The following is a 21,772-nucleotide window of genomic DNA, read 5'->3' on the forward strand; positions in this document are numbered from 1 at the left end:
TTAAGTGTCGCTTGCTTTCAACCTTCCAAGGGGATGGGATGTCATTTCTGTGATTGGATTATGTAAGATTGTGACTTACATCTTGGTAGCAGACTCTTGGTAATAAACAGCAATGTTGGAGGGCTCCCAATGACAAGGAACTATGGATATCTTCTAGGAGCTAAGGTGGCCCCTGACAACTAGCAAAAAATTGATGACCTCAGTCTTACCACCAAAAGGAACTGAACTTCAAGTGAACCTCAAATGAGACAGCAAACCCAGCCACCTTTTTGTGTGCAGCTCGGTAAACCTGAGGGCTGAGCTAAATCATGCTTGGATTCCTGATCCATAGAAAAATGGCGGCATAATAAATGTGTGTTGTTTTGTATCATACAGACTATGCTAACATTATTATGTAGCAAATTAGACTAATATAGAGATTATTATGTTTTGTCAACATAGATTAAAAATGAGAAATATTAATTTTATTGATTTATGCGTTTCTTTTTTTCTTGCATCTAAAGTACACCTGACCCAAGCCGCAGTATTTTCAATAACCTCATATGCATGCGAAAGCTGGACAGTGAATAAGGAAGACCATAGAAGAATTGATGCTTTTGAGTTGTGCTGTTGGAGCAGAATATTGGGAGTGCCATGGGCTGCCAAAAGAACAAACATATCTGTGTTGGAAGGAGTACAACTAGAGGGCTCCTTGGAAGCCAGGATGGCCAAATTTGGTATCTCATACTGCAGACATATTGTCAGGAGGGACCAACCGCTGGAGAAGAATATCATGTTTGGTAAGGTGGAGGGTCAGAGAAAAAGAGGAAGAACCCCAGTGAGATGGATTGACCAAGTGACAGCATCAATGGGCTCAAGTGTGGCAACAATTGCAAGGTTGGCCCAGGATTGGGCAGTGTTTCGTTCTGTTGTGCATAGGGTTGCTATGCACAACAGCACCATGGAATGCATATTTGTTGTCCTGGTATGGTGCTGTGGGTTAATGTTCTGGACTGCAAGGTCGGTTTGAACTGCAAGGTCAGAGGTTCAAGCTCATCAGCTGATACTCAAAAATTGCTCCTCGAAAACAGAGTCACTATGGGTTGGAACCAACTCGATGGCACTTAACAACAAGAACAATAATGAGAAAAAAGTATATATATATGGAATTTTGCTAATTATCAGGAGTGTTTGCACCAACAGAAGAGGTCTACTTTAGAATACTGGATATTCCTGCATCTGTATCCAAAATGCAATTTTATGAACTTTAAAGTAATTCATGTTTATTTGGAAGCCATGGGTGAAGTGTGGTGAGTTGGTAGCTTGTGGGAGTCTGCACCTAGGTGTTTGCTGTTTTGAGCTGAGTAGACCCCTCAAATGTTAGCAGAAGGAGAAGGAGGTGGGGTAACAGGAGCTGTCTGACCTCAGAAGCCCCTAGATTTGTGGGTTGGACCCCATGAGCAGAGGGTTTAGTGACAGCAACAGAAGGATTTGCTTTTTTAAGAGACTGTCAGAGCATGAATCCCAGCAATGCTGTTGGTAACTCTGCTGTTAAGACTCAAGCTGCAAGGGGCAGAAGGGTGTATTCTGCAATTCTGTAGGGAACAGTTCTGCTCTGGCCCTGGAGGACTGACTGATGGTCTTTGGGAATGCTGGAGCGGAACTGTCCGTGTAGACCTGTTGTCCTCACACTGGACATCACCAGCTAAGGCTCCCAAAGGGGCCCGTTGGGACATTTTTTGAGCAGACAAGGTAAAAATCAAGAGGGAAAGCAGGGTCAGCCTTTTGAAAGACTCTACTTCACAGACTGGACAGTGTCCCTGGGGTTCCTTGAGAGAGATAACCAGAGATAAAATGATCATGCTGGTGCTTTATGTGGGCAATTCACTATCAAGACAGAAAGAATCAAAGAAAGGGTGAAGTGAAGCAGAGGAGCATGGGAAGTAATTCACTGGGTGTTGTTTCCCAACATGATGCCAAAGCCACAGCAGACTGCTTGGCTGGTGCGCCCACTCAGCCCATACAAGGCATGTCCCGACCTGTGTGCAGAGAAACCATGCCTTAGAATATAGTCCAAAGGAGGGAGGAAGAAAAGAGGATTCATACATCTGTATCCTTATTGCTTGCTCCCTAAACCTTGAGTTTTTGCTTTAGGTCCTTTCAGAAGGTTGCTCCCACCCTGTGTGGAGGCCAGAGAAGCCAGAGCTGAGTCCTAGAAAGTGTGACCTCTTTTGTATCCTCAAGCCAGGAAGTCTGCGGATATTTTGATTTCAAGTAAATGATTGTGGTGAAAGGTTTGTTTTTGCTGTTGTTAACTGTCGTGGAGTTGGTTCTGACTCATAGGGACCCTGTATAGGGTTTCTGAGGAGCAGCTGGTAAACTTGAATCACCAACTTTGCAGTTCACACTGACCTTGCGATCCAGTGCATTAACTCTCAGTGCCACACCAGGACTCCATGGCGAAAGGTTTATCCTCTCAAAGTGATGAGAAAGAAGTTCTTTCCCATTGGAGTGGAACCTTCTGAGAAGAGAGGCAATGGGTGGCAATGAACCAAGATAGCAAGGCCATGAAGTACAAGGTACATATGGGGAATCCCAGTAGATACTTTTTTCTTTTTTTCTAAACTTAATTTTTAGTTGTTGCTGTTGTTGAGAATATACACAGTAAAATATATACCAATTCACCAGTTTTCTACCTGCATAATTTAGGGAGATTGATGACAGTCTTTGAATTACTCAACCATCCTCACCCTTCTTTTCTGAGTTATTCCTCCCTCACTAACATAAACTCACTGCCCATTAAAGTTCCTATCTAAGTTGCTTTCAAGTTGCCGTTGTCAAACTGTTTCCATATACCTAGATCTTAATAGAGGGTAAGGCTCAAGGTGGGCATTCTTTGCTAGTTAAATTTAACTGTTGTCTGGTTTTAAGAAAACTTAAGAAGGATATGTTTGGTTTCAGGTTATCTTAATGTCATAGTTTTCAGATTCACCCAGACTCATGGCACCAGAAATTTAGATTTAAGAGAATTTGAAATCTGTTCTGCATCCCCCCAACCCCCAACTTTTGACTAGGATTCTTCTGTAGAATCTTTGATCAAAATATTCAGAGATGCACCATTCGGCTCTTCTGATCTCAAGGAATAGGAGTCGGTTGTTCATGGAGGGAATTAGCCTCAGGTTCCATATCTTCCTATTCCTTACTCTCCTTTTATTTTCTGTTGCTCCAGATGAAGAGAGATCAAAAAGCTTTCAAGACTCCAGTACTATACACTGAATAAGGAGGCAGAATAAAAGTACTATGTTATTAGGCTAATTAACTGGGATGCCCTATAAAACCCTAAGTCTCCAAATGAAGAAACCAAGTCCCATGAGGTGTTTGGTTGTACATAAGCAGCTTCAGCAGCTACTCTTGCCCAGTAGATACTTTTAGTGAAGGTATGGTTTCAACCAACTTTACATTTCTAGATAAAGAATTTGAAGTTTGTTGATAGTATATATACATGTTGTCTTATGTGCCATGGAGTCAGTTCTGACTCATAGCGAGCCCGGAGCAGAAAACCTCATCTTTCTCCCGCGGAGCAGCGGGTAGTTTCTAACTGCTGATCTTGCGGTTTGCAGCTTGATTCGTAACCACTATGCTACCAGAGCGCGCTCTCTCTCTCCCCCCCCTCCTCTCTCTCTCTCACACAAGGAGCACTGGTGGTGTAGAATAAGCACAAGACTACTAAACACAACGTACATAGTTCAAACCCATCAGTCGTTCATTGAGAGAAAGATGGGGCTTTTTGCTCCCATAATCATTTACAGCCTTGGAAACCTCATACAGGGTTGCTATTAGTTGAAATTGACCGGATGGCAGTGAGTTTATGGGTTAGGAGGCCTGACCATAGTTTTAACTTGTCAATAGGAGATTGTTGCTGTTGTTAACTGCCAGAATCAGCATTACAGAAGCAGAGCGCTAGTCCTTTCTTCTGTCACACTGCTGGGTGGGTTACAATCTTCTACCTTACGTTAGCAGCCAATCGCAAAGTCCGTGTGCTGCCCTGACACCTAATGGGGGTTTACCCACTGCCACCAAGCCAAATTCCAACTCATACAAACCCTATATAGGGTTTCTCAGACTGTAAATCTTTAAAGTAGTAAACAGCGGCATCTTTCTCCCACAGAGTGGCTGGTGAGTATCAATTTCCAACCGGGAGGTTAGCAGCCCAACGCTTAACCCACAGCGCCACTAGAAGATCTCAAAACAGTTTTCGTTCTGGTAAGTGTGATATTGTACCGTTGAACCTATCCGCAGGGAGGGAATCCTGCTGTGGCGCTGTCGGTTAATGTGCTGGACTGCGAAGTTGGTTTGAAACGCAAGGTCCGTGGTTCTAGCTCACCAGCTGCTCCTCGGAAACCCTATACAGGGTCTGCTATTGGTCGGACTTTACTTGATGGCATTCAACAACAACAACACAGGGAGGGAGAGGGAAAATTGAGTTTTTTAACTTGGTAATCGCACGTTTTTTGTTAGGGCTTCCACGCCTTTCATCAACATTTCAAGGAGTCTGGACTCCAAAAGGTTCGTCACACAGAAAATGAGCAGATACCCAGAACCTAGAGAGGGCAGTTCAGGCTCTTAGTGACAGGATCTAGAGAACAAGTGTGTCTGTAAGGTTCCATCCTAGGTGCCTTCTCAGAAAAGCACTCCTGCTTCAGGGCTCAGTGGTCCCTCCTAAGGCGGGTAGAGGTAACGCAATAGACTCCGGCTCTAGCATTCTTCAGCCAACTACGCAGGCGCCACCACGACTAGAACGCTGCTAGTCTCCCCCGCATTGCCCGCCCCACTCCGCCCAGCCGCAGCGCGAAGTAAGACGGGAAAATCAAGATGGTCGCGTCAATTTGAACATCTTCCTAAACTGCCAGCGGGCACGTCTGACTGTCGTTACTTGTCCCGCTTGCCGCTGCAGTCTCTTTTGCCTCCGGAGTAGGGGAGAGAAAGGGATGAGAAGCTACGGAGGCTGAGGATTCGCTGTGACTGATCTGTCGCTGTCCTCGGGCCCATTCGGCCCGCGCGCCTCCGGGGAGCAGCCGGGGCTCGCCGCGCCTGACGCGTCCCGAGTCACACAGGTGCGTGCCCGGGTCTGCGGGGCCCAGTGGTCCTTCTCGCGCCGCGCGCCCCCGTACCCCGTACCCCGGCCGGATGCTGGCGTCTGCGTTGTGGGACTCAGAGGGCTGGGAGACTGGGGCGGAGACTGGGGCGGACCCTTGAGCGGGCCCTGCGGGCTGTGTTTCCTGGGGTGCGGCTTCGTGTTCCACGCCTTGTTAGCCAGTTTCTAGATTCGCCCCAATCCCTCCAAGCTGACTCCCTGAGGCCCGTTACCATCCTCGCCAGCCCGGGAGGCCGGTGAAATTTTGTCTTTTTTTTTTCTGAGACTCAACTCCGCCTGTTATGTGTGCACCGTTCAGTCATGCATTGTTGTAAAGTGCCGTCGAGTCGGTTCCGACCCCTAGCGACCCTGTATAGGGTTTCTAAGGAGCAACTGGTGAGTTTGAACCACCAACCTTGCAGTTCAAGCGACTTTGCAGTCCAGATCATTAACCCACAGCGTCACACGAGGACTCCGTTGTTGCTATTGTTATTAGGTGCCATTAAGACAGTACCGACCCATAGCGACCCTGTGCGCTGCAGAACGAAATACTACCCGATCCTGGGCCAACCTCACTATCGTTACCACACTTGAGCTCATTGACGCCGCCACTTTGCCAATCCATCTCCCTAGGGGTCTTCCAAACATGATATCCTTCTCCAGAGACTGGTCCCTCCTGACAATATCTCTGAAGTATGAGAGTTGAAGTTTGGCCATCCTGGCCTCCAAGAAGCACTCTGGCTGCACTTTTTCCAGCACAGACCTGTTGGTTCTTTTGGTTACGTCCTGTTGAGTTGATTCCGACCCATAGCTCTAAGGAGCAACTGGTGAGCTTGAACCACTGACCTTGCAGCGCCACACCAGGACTCCATGGAATCCTTAGGACTGTTATATGTAGTGTTTTATGGAGAGAAATTTGTCACACAGTCATTTTAAGGTCAATTCTCTGTTCCCTCTTCCAGGTAATCTTTTAATTTCATGTCGGAAAAAACTTGATATACTGCATGTTAATTTAATTATTGTAGTTATGTCTGACTGTGTTGCCACTAAGTCAGGTAACAGTGCATTTATAGGAGTACAGGTACTATAAAGTATTAAATCTGTTACCTTAATCTCAGAACGAAATGGTGTGTTGTGAAAATAATTCTATAGGATACCCGTGCAGTCCCAAGAGATTCAGATTATAAACTACACAATTTAACTTGGATAAAATGTAGCACTATTTTTATATTGGTAGGATCACCACTGGTCTGCAAACCACAAGGTTGGCAGTTCAAACCCACCAGCTGTTACCGAAATCCTATACAGGGCCGCTATGATTCAGAATTGACTGGAAGGTACTTTACAATAACAACATTCTTTTGAGTAGGTGACAGGAAGACTGTCGGTTGGAACTGCAAGATCAGTACTTCAAGCTCATCAGCCATTCCTTGGAAACCCTACACAAGGTGGCAACCAACTCAGCAGTATTAACAACAACAACATAGGAAGACCAGCTGAATTTGGTCATTTTCTTATAAATTCTGTAAGGTCATATTTTTCTTATGTCCAGACTACAAGTGTTCTCAATATTGATTTCTAGCAGGAGAGAAAAAAACTAACTTGGATTCACAGTGAAGTAACTTCACTACTTTTGAGGAACGACATAGACTTTGAGGTGTTTACAGCACAGAAAACATACAACTGATGCATGTGAGATGAGAAATATATGTCAAATCTGATTGAATCCTTATCATTGTGAGCACTAAACTAATCCTTTATCAAAGTAGGCTACAGTGCTTTCATTAAATGTTTGGATTTCTGTGTTGGAAGATTGCAGTTTAAATGTGTTGTCATGAGAATGTATTTTTAATGTAGTCTTGTCAGAGACAGTTTCTGATGGCTAACAGCGTCTTTGGAGCTCCTTTGCTGCATAGAGATGCGTCTGCCCCCAGAGTCACATGGAGTCTGTTTTTCTCATGTGGCTGCTTCTGTGTCTGTCCTCTTTTTTTTTTTAAATGACACCATTCAAAAGAGATTACCACCCGAATTGAGTCATGGTGTGGCCCTGCAGGGTAAGCATTGGATTGCTGACCACAAGGTCGGTGGTTCAAACCACCAGCTGCTCCTTGGAAATCTTATACAGAGTCACCTTGAGTCGGAACTAACTTGACAGTACTTAACAACAACATTGGAGACAGACAGAACTGACATTCACCTTCTATACCATGTTCGACAGTGTCAGTTTTTCCAGCTGCCCTTTTCTGTAAATAGAAATATTGGGAACTACAGGGGCTTGGTTCAATCCACAGCTCATTCAGATCTTTGTAGTAATAAAGCTGTGGTAATTGGTAATGCTAATTATAAAAGCTAGGAGTCTTGAGTCTGCTGCATATCTTATAGATAGAAGCTGTCTTCCATGTCCCCAGTTACGTATGATGTGGTTCCCTGTGCTTGGACTAATACTTGAAATTGAGTTGTTGTTCTGTGCCGTGGAGTCAGTTCCGACTCATAGCGACCCTGTACAGGGTTTCCGAGGCTGTAAATCTTTACGGGAGCAGAAAGCCTCATCTTTCTCCCACGTAACAGCTGGTAGTTTTGAACTGCTGACCTTGAGGTTAGCAGCCCGATTCGTAACCACTATGCTAACAGAGCTCCTTTGAAATTGAGTATAGGTCTGTATTTAGTGGGATTGGGGTATCAGAACTACTGATGGCATTTTGATAACTGACTAGATCTTTGTGGGTTGGTTAACTGAAAACAGTGGTCCAGTTTTTTCTTGTTGTGTCATTCCAAATGCCATACCTTTTTGAAGGGGATTCCACCATCTGACCAGAAATTACTTTGTGTTGAGAAGACATGGGGCTATAAAGTACAACTTAACTTAATACTTTACCTATGAAATATAGAACCTTATGGGACATAAAATCTTGTCTCAACTTGGTGACTTCCTACAGTGGTAGCTGTCTGTTTTCCTGTTAGCCTGTGACTTAAATGTGCCAATCAATAACTGTGTCTACCTATTAAAGTTAGATCTGGCATGTCCTTTGATGTTATGATTACTTATAACACACATGATAGCATTATGTAATGCTCGCTTAAGTCTGTAAACTTTTAGGTATTTTTACTCTGGTTTTGATTCTTGAAGCTCACTATAATGTGCTTGAATCCTTACAGAAATAATGTTGATATTTGGAACCCATGTCGAACTTCTATGAAGAAAGGGCAACGATGATTGCAGCCAGGGATTTGCAGGAATTTGTTCCTTTTGGTCGAGACCACTGCAAGCACCATCCTAATGCATTGAACCTTCAGCTTCGTCAGCTGCAGCCAGCCTCTGAGTTATGGTCCTCTGATGGTGCTGCCGGCTTGGTGGGATCCCTGCAGGAAGTCACAATCCATGAGAAACAGAAGGTACCATGAAGTTTCCTGTCATCTTGGTAGTCATTTAGTATAATTGTAATTTAAAGCTCGCCTGCAGTTAAAATTGAGAGAAGGGTATAATGCTACTTCTAGGGTGGTGGTGTTATGTCACTGAGTTGCTTTGACTCATAGTGACCCTGTGTAGGGTTTCTGAGGCTATCAATCTTTATGGGAGCACTCTTGAGAAGCGATTTGAAATGCTGGCCTTGTGGTTAGCAGCCCAGCTCATAATCTCCCATGCTCCTAGGGATCCTTACTTGTATGTAGGGTGGTGGTGTTTATGTGCTGTAGAGTTGGTTCCGGCTCACAGCAACCCTGTGTAGGGTTTCTGAGGCTATGAATCTTTACGAGAGCAGAAAGCCTCCTCTTTCTTGTGAGGAGTGACTGGTAGATTCGAGCTGCTGACCTATCAGTTAGCAGCCCAGTTTGTAATCCACTATGCCTCCAGGGCTCCTTACTTCTAGGGTAGAGGTTAAAATTTGGCCATTTTTATCAAAGCTCGAATACTGAGTTTCTTATATCAGTGTCATGGCTGTTTATTTTGACATATATAACTCATTGTGGTTTTAGGATTCTAATCAAGTTCAGCATGGATTGTGTTCCATTTATTATCTCTCCCTCTTTACTCAGCATGTACTGATTAAAATTACGTTGCTGGGAATTAGATGGGAGAAATTGCAAATGGTCATTAATGCAAGAGACCCATGTTTTTAGAGGAAAGAAGAAATACCACTTAAGTAGGAAGAACAGTAGTTTTCAGGAGGGAAATGAGAGAGAAGTGTGTCCGAATTCATACCTATCGTACTTTGTTTTCATGTGTGTCTTTGGGGTAAAACGCACTCTCTCCCATTTATTTTGCTAAACTAATCTCCAAGGGAAGGTGTGTGTATGTCGAAAGCCAAGGAATCTGCTGGTTCACCTGTACCTCTTTCTTACCACCTTCCTCTTGGCTTAATGTCTTTTTAGTCCCCCAAGCATATTAAAGATTTTATTTTTAAATCTGTAGACAAGATATAATTTGATTTATTTACATTTTTGAGAGAATAGTATAGAGCAGTCCTAGTGTGGTGGTGTAGGGTAAGCACTGGACTGCTAACTAAAAGGTGGATCGTTCAGACCCACCAGCAGCTCCTTGGAAACATTATCCAGGTTGCTGTGAGTCGATGGCACTTAACAACATCAGCAGTATTGAGATATAAAAAGTATAGAGAATTACTGAATAAATTCCTCCTTGTGCAATTCTGTAAGATACGACACACACCTGTGTGTGCACACATACCCATTTAGTTATTGGTGACACCAAATCTTCTATAAGTCTGATTGGATTGAGTCTTATTTGATAGGTAAAGAGGAAAGGAGAAGACTTGTAATCTGGATGGTTGTTTTATTTATTTACTAATTTTTAACTTTTTTTTTGTGAATCGAGTGAAAGTTAACAGACAAGATCATCAGCTTTATATTCAACTAGCCGTATGCTTTGTTTCATGTCAATAATTATAGTCCCTTACCTGCAATGACAGTTAACAGATTTCTTCCCTGTGCCATCCCTTTTACATCTTATATTCTACAAATGAACAAATCAAAAGTATTTGATATATACATATAAAACAAAATATATATAGTCCCTTAAATGTCCTAAGGACATATTCTGCAAGTCAGCCTCCTGTCTGCATGCACACAGCCTTACACAGTCCATGGGCCTAGAGCCAGCAGCTGCTCTGTCTCTCCATGCCATTACCTGTGCCACAGTCTGCTGTGGCTGCTTTTCTAGGCAGGATTTCACGCTCCACTCATGCTCTTCCATCTTGAGGCTCCTGGGATCATCTGCTCTACTTGTTTGGTTTAGTGAATGCATCTTGCTGTATACTATTGAGAAAGCTTCTGTGTCTTGATGTTTAAGGAAAGCTGGCAGTTAAGGCCGGGCGTCAGTGAGACTGGAGACGAAGTGGACTATGACGAGGAGCTCTATGTGGCTGGCAACATGGTGATCTGGAGCAGAGGGAGGAAAAGCCAGGCTTTGGCTGTTTATAAAGCGTTTACAGTGGACAGTCCTGTTCAACAGGTGAGTTCATTAGAACTTTATGATTTGATTAACTACTTGATACTTAAAAACACTTTAGTATTAGAATTCAACAGAAATAATTAAAACACATGGGATAACGATCTCAGCAGCTTGGTGGACATTTTAACATGTAGTGAAGACCAGGATAGAAAATAAGCAAATTATTATTATTTTTTTAAACCCAGTCCTTTGTCAGCTTAACCATAATATTTGAACAGTCTATTCTTGAGTAATTAGATTTGTTATTGCCAATAAAAATTTACACTATATTAAGGGCACAAAAATATTTTCGCTTATGATGTTTGTAATTGATTACAAATAGTGACTAAATAAAAATCATGCCTTTTTTTTTTTTTTGATAATCGGAGAAAGGGAAAGAAAAAAATCTCCATTGCAGTTGCCTGCTACATTTTTTTGTTCTGAAAATTAGTAATTAAAGGATAGAATTAAGTATCTGCCCTGTCTTTTCAGTTCATTTTCAGATGATGAGGGAAAACCCCTATATAAAGAAAATCCACTTACTACATGTAGAAGACTGGTAGAATTAGAAAAATCACCATTTTATAATCTCCATTGAGTACATAGGATAAGCTCTGGACTGCTAACTGCAAGATTGGTAGTTCAGACCCATCCGCCATTCCTTGGAAACCCTATACAGGATCACTCAGAGCTGAAACCAACTTGAAGGCACTAAACAACAAAGTAATTGATTCAGCCAAGAATTGTAAATGAATACTAACACTTGGGCAAAAGGATATTACCATGATATTGTTGTTATGAAGTGTCGAGGAGTTAGTTCTGACCTATAGCCACTCTGGGTAGGGTTTCCGAGGAGCAGCTGGTGAGCTTGATCTACCGACCTTGCGGTTCAAACCCATTTTTGTAGTCCAGCACATTAACCCACAGCGCATTAACACCAGGACTCCATGATACCCATGGATTATTTGTTGATTGTGAAGGAACAGTTGTATCTATTTATTAGATGTGTCTGTAGGTGTCTACCTCAACCAAATGATCAACTTTTAGCAGCAATAATAGTGGTGCAAAAGACGTTTCAAGTGTTAAAAAGCAAAGATGTCACATTGATAACTAAACCATGGTATTTTCCATTGCTTCATATGCATGTGGAAGCTGTACAATGAATATAAAAGACCGCAGAAGTATTGATGCTTTTGAATTATGGTGTTAGGGAAGAAGGGTGGCTATACCATGAACTGTAAGAAGGATGAGGAGATCTGTCTTGGAAGAAGTACTGCCACACTATGTCTCGGAACGGAGGCTAGAGAAGTGTTGTTTAACTTCCTTTGGATATGTTACCAAGTGGGACCAGTCCCTGGAAAAGGACATCATGCATGGTAAAGTAGAGGATCACTCACCGGAAAACAAGGAAGACCCTCAATGAGATGGACTCACATAGTGGCTGCTACAATGAGCTCAGACACCAAAGATTGTGAATATAGCGAAAGAGCAGGCGTGTTGGTTCTGTTGTTGTTAGGGTCGCTGTAATTTGGAACTGACTCATTGGCTCCTAACAACAACAGCAGTGGGAAAAGGGATCTTTTGTGCCTCTGGATATGATGCAGCATGAAGTTGTTGTTGTTAAGTGCTGTCAAGTTGGTTCTGACCCATAGCGATCCTGTATACAGTTTCTGAGGAGCAGCTGGTGAGCTTGAACCACTGGCCTTTAAGTTCACACGGCTTTGCATTAACCTGCAGTGCCACACCACTACATGGCATCATGTAAGTGTTCTTTCCAGAGATACTTAACCTGAATACTTAGACCTAAGTAAGTAAGAAAATATAGGAGCTTGTGGATCAAATTTAGAAGTAGATTTAGTGGGTCACAGGGACAGGGGAAATAAGAATAGCTGCAGGTTGATCATTCTTGAAGCCAACTTCATTTAATATTTAGAATTAAAATGTTATGCTGTGTGACTTTATTTTTTGTTTATTTCATATATATTTGAAACTTACCTTAATTTAAAAGTTTTAAGAAAACCAAACACCATCAGGAAATGGACAAACCCAGAATGTGGGACAGTCTGTACTCTGGTCGCTTGTAAAAGTCATGTAGAAAGAATAAAAAGAGATGGAGGACTGTTCTAGACTAGAAAGGGTTAATGGACTATAGTTGATCCTTCAACTACAGGACTTTGAACTGCAAGGATCCACTTTTATGCAGTTTTTTTCCCCCTGCTGTTACTGTAATTAGGAGTCTGGTGTGGTGGTGCTGTAGGATAAGCATTGGACTGCAAGGTTGGTGGTTCAAACTCGCCAGTCGTTCCTCAGACACCCTATACAGGTTTGCTATGAGTTGGGACTGACTTGACGGCTCTTAACAACAACTGCAGTTAGTCCAGGTGCTGTGATTAACCACTTACAATGTCCTGTGAATCTAGTCATCTCTCCTGAGCAGTAACGAGAGGAGATGATTAGCTTCCCAGGGCATTTTAATCACAGCACCTGGGTTCACTGCAATAGTAACAGGGAAAAAAATAATTCGAGTATAAGTGAACCCTTGACATTAAAACCGATGGTGTTCAAGGTCAAGTATAAATTTTACACAGATTTTTGACTGTAGGAGGTTAAGGCTTCTAGCTCCTGCGTTTAAGGGTTAACTGAGTATGTAAATGCAGTAATTTTGGAACTTACATAGTGAAATGTTTAGGGTTAAAATTTCAAATAGTTCAGCCAAAGAAATAAATATCTACAAGCACACAAGTGTGTATACCTATAGATAAAACAGATTTGGCAACAAAATGAACAGCTGTTAAATCTGGTTGAAAAAAAGTTCATTCTTTCACCTTTTCTTACTGAAAAATTTAAAGATGGAAAGTTTGAGAGGAAAGAAAACAATGCATTTTTAATAATTGAATTAGGTGTTAGGCTATTGCCAAGAAGTTTTGGTAATTTTGATTAAAATTAGTTCCTCTTTGTTCGTGAACACTGCTATTCCCTCCCACCCCATTAATTTTTATAATGAGCATTGTATTCTTTCTGACTAATTATTGGAAAGGATAAACTGAATTATTACTTCAAAATTTGAGGACACGTGAAAGCATTTTAGTCTATGTGCACTGAAGCCAGAGAGCTCTTTGATGATAAAATTTTCCCCCCATAAAACCCCCTGAATTGCTAACTACAAAGTTGGCGGTTCAGACCCACCAGTCGCTTCTCAGAAACTATATCGGATCACTATGTATTGGAATTGACTTGATGACACTTTAATAATAGCAGCAATATGACCCACAGAGCGAGTTTAGAGTGAAAATTCGATTTGATGATAACTATGTAGTTTGTTGTGTTTTTTTAAAACTAACTCAATCACTTAACAACAATAGAATTTTTTCGAGTGTTGGCATGGCATTATAAGATAAGCACTGGCCTGCTAACTGCAGTATCGACAGTTCAAACCCAGCAACCACTCCTTGGAAGCCCTGTACGGGGATGCTGAGAGTCAGAATCAACTGGATAACACTTAGCAATAACATACAGTTCTTTGCTTCTGTCATTTTCTCCTACTCTGTCCAATTAAGATTCCATGGATTTGTAATTAGACGTATTGTTTTTTTAATCTTAGGTTTCTTTTAAATGGGATCCTAACATTTGGAATTTTAGTCTTTTTGATTTTGGAAAATATTTAGTCTGTTTGCTAACATGGAGGAAGATAATTTTATATTTTAAGAAATGTAACCAGGTGTAGATCATACAGTTTTTAATCTATTTAATCTCTTGTTCATTATGCAGGTAGTTGAGTATTATTCTGTTGTATATATTGTGCTGGGTATTGGGGCTACAAATGGATAATATACAGCTTTTGGACAAATACACAGATCAACTAACATGCTGAATTCTGAGACCCCTGTAACAGCAGTGTGACTGCAGTGCACTGAGAGCCCAGAGGTGAACTGATTCTGAAGGAAGGATTTCTCAGAGAAGGGCACTCTAGACAGAGGGAATCACTCACTACACAGGTGCTCGAAGAGAAGGAAGGATCCAGACTGTGAAGGAGCTTGTGAATTGGAATTTTTAACTGAGGATTTTGATATGGAAAGTAGCATCATCAGTTTTATATTTTGATAAGGGAATACTCTAACAGTAATAGGTAGAGTTCAGTAGAGAGTAGAGAAAATATTGTTAGGGAGATAAGAGATGATACTGTTTTCTGGGTGAAAGAATTAGGGAGAAAGAGAAGATACAGGTGAAAGAGAAGATACAGGTGAAAGAGAAGATACAGGTGAAAGCAGAAGGAGATATGAAAGGGGTTAGTCTGTTAGATATCAGGGTCAGAGAAGACTTAAGATTTCTATTTTTTATAGACTGAGAGTTTGGAATTTCAAAAAAGAAGCAGAGGCTATTAGAAGTACAGTATAGATTTAAGAATTTGGGTGTAAGTTTAATTTTGGTCATTTGAGATTTTAGTACAGTTCTTATGCCAGCTTTTTTCTTGAGTTTTTATTTGCTAAAATGCCATTGGGTAATTCCAGTGAGTGACTGTTGGGCATGCTGGATGAAGTTTAGTGGCTTTTCCTAGTAAGATGGGACTTTAAGAAATGAGATACAATTTATGTTTCTTTTAAATATGTTTTTCTGAAGTGAGTTTAAGGAAGAGCTAAGAATGATAAGATCTTTTGTTAAGTCTTAGGCTAACAGTAACAGATCTTTAACTTGTGTATGTGATTTAGGGTTTAATACAGGCTGAGCTGCAGGTAGTCCCTGACTTAGGATGTATTCAAGTTATGGATAGCCCTTATGACCTTCAATATATATGGAATGTTGCGCAGGAAAACATATGCAGGGAATATGGAAAAAATTGCTGAGTTATGTGAACACATTCCAAGCATTTGACCAGGATAATATGATGGAAGAGACGGGAGGAAAAATCATCCATGTGGTCAGACCAATGAATTTAGAACATGTTGTCACCTATGTGGAACAGCTCAGAGATCATAAAGAAAGGGACTTGACAGATCAGGACTTAATGGATTTTGAAAAGGAAAGAAATAATGAAGAAGAGGAAGGAGAGAAGTTGTCAGAAATGTTAGAGTCAAAGTATTAACTGGAGTTTTTTCTATTCATTAACTTGAAAACAGGGACCTAATTTCTGATTGCTTTGTTAAAGTTAATAGGCAGATTTTGGAAGACAGTGAGATGGAACTGCAAAACCCATGAAGAAAAAAAGAAAAATATCATACAGGCACTCAATAATTTTCTAAGTAGGACCACCACCCATCCCTAGGGATAATCCAGATGATCCAGAACCTTCCATAAATGGGGTTATTACCACACGGCCAAAATGCGTATGTCGTCTAACTCTTCGTCAAATTTTATGATATGTGGACTTTTTTATGTATGTCTGTTGTTATTATTGTTATGTGCTGTGGAGTCGGTCCGACTCATAGATACATTAAAATGTATCAGTAAGTTTATTGATAGTGTTTCTAACTCGCAAAGGCAAATAAAGATCAAATACATAAATGTATTAATACTAAAAGGTAATAATAATGCAAAGTAAAAAAAAAAAAAATCGACTTACCATCAGAACTGACTTCCTATGTTAGAATGGGACTCTCTTCTTACTGGGAACTAACTATATTTAAATTCAGTTTTACTGCAAAGTGTCTAGTAGTTTTCAAGTTTTTTCTTCCTTTCTGTTTTTATAAAATTCAATGGGAAACGTAGTTGATTTTTTATGTTTGTCATTATGTAGTCTTATTTTACTTGTTCTGTTCTTTCCCGTGGTGTGTATGTTGCGCTGAGGAGGTGGGTTCTGTAGTGCGTGGGTGCCATTTTACTATCTAGATATCATTGCTGGAATCACTGGGTGGTACAAACAAATGTTCCTGGCTTCTGGCTGAAAGATTAGAGGTTTGAGTCCACTCAGAGGTGCTTTGAAAGAAAGACCTCATTGTCTGCTTTCAAAAATCAGCCATTGACAACTCTGACACACATGGGGTCACCATGAGTCTGTGGCTAGTAATACTATTGGTAGTTAATGTGTTGTTACTTAGATACAATTTTCTTAAGTAAGCATTTTGTTTTGCTTTTAGGCATTGTGGTGTGACTTCATTATATCACAGGATAAGTCTGAAAAAGCCTACAGTAAGTTTCTTTTTGAAATTTTATTTATCTTAAAATGATTCCAAATGTTTATCTCATTGTTTTTCTTCATTCAAATAGCCACTTAGTTTTGATTTAGCTTAAGAATTTTTCTATTGTACATTAAAGAGGCTGTGTGTTTTGGATTGAACTCTTGATAAAAAATTCCGTACATCTTGTACCTGTTTTTTTCAGGTAGTGATGAAGTGGAAAAATGCATATGCATATTGCAAAGCTCGTGTATTAACATGCATAGCATAGAAGGAAAGGACTACATTGCTTCCTTACCTTTTCAGGTAAACTTGAGTGCTTTCATGGTTTTTTTAAAGAAAATACTCTATTCTTGAATGAATTAGTTTCAAAGTATTTCTATTTGTGTTATTGTAATTGATATTGCTGTTTTTACCCACGTTAACGTCATTTTAGAAACTTTAGTGATTTATTGTTTTTTATCCTTTGCATGAAAAGCAGAGGCCCTAAGGAAGTGAATTATGATGTGTTAAAACACATAAGATGTCCTGCCTTCACCTTCAGTTTATTGAGCTAAGTGGAAAGATTAAAAGGTCTTTTCTAAGAGGCTTCTGTCAGTTTAAATTAATGTAAAACTTTGTTTTGGTTTTATTAAGTAATGTACATGTGCAAGTCTAGTCTTTGTTGTTTCTTGTCATCTTTTTTTTATGCCTGATGCTATTGTGAAGAGTTTATCACACTGTCATTTTTGGATACTGATTTTGACTAATGGTAGGAATTTCAGATTGAATTCCTCTTGCTGCTTATTTAATAAACTGCTTGTTTATTTCTTTTATTTTTAATATTATTTTGTATGTTTACTTAAAAACTTTTTAAAACAGAGGTAGTTTTTCTTCTTTCTTTCCAACCTCCTTTGCCCTCCCCTCTTTTTACCCGATAGGTTGCAAATGTTTGGCCTACCAAATATGGACTGTTGTTTGAACGAAGCAGTTGTTCACATGAGGTGCCTCCAGTTCCTCCCAGGTATTCAGTTTACTCAGTGCAGAATATTACTACTTGGGCTTTTTTTGTTGGTCCTGAGGTAAGATTGTAACCCTAAAATTTCAGGTTGATGGTCATTTCTATGTTGATAGCACACATAATGCCATTTGTGCTCTCCAGTCTCAGTATCACATACATTGGAGCTAGTCATCTTGCATTTGCTCCTAATTGTCTGTGGCTTTTTCCCCATTGAGTAGAAAAATTGAATAAACAAATGAACTAAAGAGAACAAGATGTTACTTTGAACTCTGCCATTTTTTCATTGTGTTATTTTGGTCAAATCATTACAACTTTCTTAGTTTTAGCTTCCTTATCTGTTCCAGGAATATTATTGTTTACTTCTTAGGGTGTAGATGAAGATTAAATGAACTAACGTACGTAATGCTTGACCACAGTGTTTAGTACATATTGTTGCGTGCCACCAAGTTGGTTCTGACCCCTGGTGATGCCATATAGGGTTTCTGAGGCATGGTTGGTGGGTTTGAACCACTGATGTTGGGGTTCAAACTGACTTGCAGTCCAGCGCATTCTCCTTCAGTGCCTACCGGAACTCCTAGTATATAATAGGTGCTTATTGGTGGGGTGTGTCTGATAAATGGTGAATTCAATGAACAGCAGGTTCTACAGCACCTCTCATTGTGTGGTAGAAGAAGTAGACAGTAAGTTTTTTAGGAATTGCTACTAGGTTTTTATCTCTTTCTGTGTTCAAGAAGAAAACGTTTCTTTGCTCTTCTATCAGAGGCTTTTCATTTACTTGAAAAAAAAATTAAGTGCATTCCTTTGTAAGCAAGTACAAGAAATGAAATTTCTTATTAGGTGAATAGAAACACCGTGGCTAAGACAAAAAAAAAAAAGTGACTGCCTAAACCCATGATGTAATGAATTTGACATTGTGATGACTGCTGTTTCCAGATAGTCCCTGGACTATCTTGATTCCCTTCTCTTTTTGTGTATATAGAATTACCCTGCATGACAGGAGCAGAGAGTTCCAGAAATGAAGTAGAAGATGCTGTAAAATGATAGTATATAAAAAGTTTAAAGGTTGTGCGTAGATGCTATAGGTTTCAAAGTTGCTTGCATAATCTGAGGAAGATATTTCTTTGTGGGGAAAATGTAAACTGCACAGCTGTAGTACTTTTGTACTGGTTGGTCATTTATTTGTTTGTTTCTAGAAAACCTTTACCCACATTGTTTAGCATGCTGCATCCACTAGATGAAATAACACCACTTGTATGTAAATCTGGAAGTAAGTATATTTTTGTAATTTCTTTTACTAAGCTTTTATCTGTTTGAGGATGAAACTTGAAAAATGAGTTCATGAAATTTTTACTTGTTGCATAAAATAACAAGTATTTTATAAATATTCTTTTGAATTATGAAATTAATTTATATTTTAGTAGTTTATATTAAAGGGCTTTTTGAAAAGCATGATATTGTTTTAACAGCTATTCTTTAAGTGTAGTAAAAACCTAGCCCTCCCTGTAAATTAGTTATGTTGTTGTTATAAAGTACTGTTGAGTCAGTTGTCATGAACATGTGATAGATTTATTAACCTGTAGATGGCTAAGGGGGAACCCTGGTGGCACAGTAGTTAAGTGTTGACTAACCAAAAGGTCAGTGGTTCATTCTCACCAGCCACTCCATGGAAGAAAGATGTAACAAACTGCTTCTGTAAAGATTGTATCCTTGAAAAGGATATAAGCCAATTTTCTCTATCATAGGGTTGCTGTGAATTGGAATCGGCTCTGTGGCATACGTTTGGCAACAGGGTATAGATGACAGTTATAACTAACAAGTAAATGAATGATACTTAGATGAGCTAATACTGTTTCTTTATTTCTGGGGAGGGGTGAGGAAAAGTAGAGTCATAGGGCATTATTGTGTAAATTTTTATATTTTATTTTCCTTGCTTATAATAATATAATTCTGGGGGCCTCAGGATTTTTAAGATTTCCCCCAAGTAGTTTTAGATGCCCTTCTTTAAAATTAAAAGTTTGCTAAATATGATAGATTATTATATTAAAGACTTAACAATTAAATTTGATCAATTTTCATTTTAGCACATTCTCCCAAGTACATATTGTGAAATACTAGTGATGGTTCTGTGTTTTATATCTATATTGGCAAACTGCAGCAGTTAAATTCAGTCTTCAGCCTGTTTGTAAAATTTGTAAATTAAGAATTGATCTTATCTCTTTAAAGAATTATAGATAAAAAGAAATACCTATGATAGAGTAAATATGTGATTCTTGAAGGTTAAAATATCTGCTCTTTGGACCTTTTAAGAAAAAAAATTGTCATCTTGTTCTATATTATTTAAATTGGTAAAAGTTGCAGACAGCCTAAATGAACACTTTAGGGTCTCTGATGGAATGGAATGTAGCCATTATTGATCTTGTCTTTGCATAATATTTAACGACTTGGGGTGACCTGGGGAATTGTTTAACATTTACAAAAGTTTTTTTTTTTTTTTTTTTTACAAAACTTTTACAAAAGTTGTAATCATTTTGCATAAACATACAACGTATCTCTTTATGTATAGACAGAAAGCTGTAAGAAAAGTCCCTAAAATATTCAGAGTTGATATTTTGAGATGATGGAATTTATAAGTGATTTTTTTTCTTTCTTTCTTTATGAAATTGTCATTTTATAAAATAATCATTTTTATTTTTAATTTTTTAACTCAGAGAGGAGCCTTTAGGAAGCTGTCAAATGAGCATATAGAAACCTAACCAGAAGAATCAGTAGAGATGTCAAACTTGGCAGATTAGTTGATTGCAATTTATAGATAAGTTAGTTGATGAAGGAATCATGGACCTTCAGCTGTTTATTTCCCCGTTCACTGAGGAATTTAATGAAGAGTCAGCACATATCTTGAATGTTTAACTGGATATATGTGAAATTGAAACTTGTAATACTCTCATCTTTAATGTATCTTAAGGAAATTCATGTCCAAAGTAAGTTTACTAAAAATTCAAAGTTTGGTTATGTAACGTATTGTGTTTTGTGTCTTAATGGGCTCGGTTTCTTTTATCTGTAGGAATTACCAGAACTCAGCTCATAAAGGACTGTCTTGTAGAATCTTTATCTGATTTTATCTATTGTGTTTTGAAGGTCTTTTTGGTTCATCACGGGTGCAGTATGTTGTAGACCATGCAATGAAAATTGTCTCCCTCAATATTGACCCCTCCATTGTAATGACCTATGATACTGTTCAAGGTTTACATTCTGTGTGGGCTCTTCGGAGAGTCAAACCAGAGGTAAGGATAGAGGCAAGAGTAGTTAATACTGAAACATTCACATGGTTTTGAAAGAATTATTTGTAAAATACTCATAGATCTAGCTTTTTAGGAAAAAGGCATTTTGTTTCTTAAGTAACCAGTTTCTGCCCTGCTTTCTCAAAAGGATATTGCCCTTTTAATGTAACTAGAATTTTTTTTTTCCCCTTCTCTTTCTATTTTGACCTAAGGAAGAGAATGTTGTTTTAAAGTTCTCTGAGCAGGGGGGAACCCCGCAGAATGTGGCCACTAGCAGCTCTCTCACAGCTCACCTCCGAAGCCTCTCCAAAGGAGAATCTCCCGTGACCTCGCCTTTCCAGAACTACTCCATTCACAGCCAGAGCCGCTCAGCCTCCTCACCGAGCCTCCACTCTCGTTCACCTTCAATTTCCAACATGGCAGCTCTGAGGTGGGGATGAAATGTGCAAGTGTTACAATAAGCCGTCTTGCTTTCCCAGTCTCTCTTGTGTTTGGAATCATTTAAAATTTCTGTGGCTAGCTGTTGGATAGTCTTAGGGAAAGTGTCCATTGTCCCATTTGTGCTGTTTACTAAGACTTTCAGGTTGGCCGACCACTTTTCTTTAAAACTGCAGATGTTTCCTTGCCTGATTTCTACAACTAAATGGCAGTAGTTTGATGAATATTAGTTCCAAGAAGATTTTGAGACCTTTTAAAATAATGTAAATAGTTTATTTCTCTGAGACAGAAAATGAGTGAGAACTTAGTTTGAGATTTGAAAGAATGAATTCTAAGAAGGAAATTTCTAAATATTTAGGCTAGTAAGATATAATAACATGAACCATTTAT

At 39.6% G+C, this 21,772-nt stretch overlaps 1 protein-coding gene across 1 annotated transcript in view; it reads left to right on the forward strand.

Annotated features, from left to right (window-relative positions):
* The first annotated feature begins 8,293 nt into the window (after window positions 1-8,293).
* The window catches only part of ANAPC1 (anaphase promoting complex subunit 1), a 110,893-nt gene continuing 97,414 nt past the window's right edge, over window positions 8,294-21,772 (forward strand). Inside the window, exons 1-8 of the mRNA XM_006876451.1 lie at window positions 8,294-8,506; window positions 10,416-10,577; window positions 16,628-16,679; window positions 16,872-16,972; window positions 17,587-17,669; window positions 18,860-18,933; window positions 20,802-20,947; window positions 21,157-21,374. Coding sequence (XP_006876513.1) covers window positions 8,294-8,506; window positions 10,416-10,577; window positions 16,628-16,679; window positions 16,872-16,972; window positions 17,587-17,669; window positions 18,860-18,933; window positions 20,802-20,947; window positions 21,157-21,374 — 1,049 coding nt within the window. The remainder of the gene's footprint in view (window positions 8,507-10,415; window positions 10,578-16,627; window positions 16,680-16,871; window positions 16,973-17,586; window positions 17,670-18,859; window positions 18,934-20,801; window positions 20,948-21,156; window positions 21,375-21,772) is intronic.

The sequence above is a fragment of the Chrysochloris asiatica genome, unplaced genomic scaffold, assembly GCF_000296735.1.
Source record: "Chrysochloris asiatica unplaced genomic scaffold, ChrAsi1.0 scaffold00380, whole genome shotgun sequence".
Lineage (NCBI taxonomy): Eukaryota > Metazoa > Chordata > Mammalia > Afrosoricida > Chrysochloridae > Chrysochloris > Chrysochloris asiatica.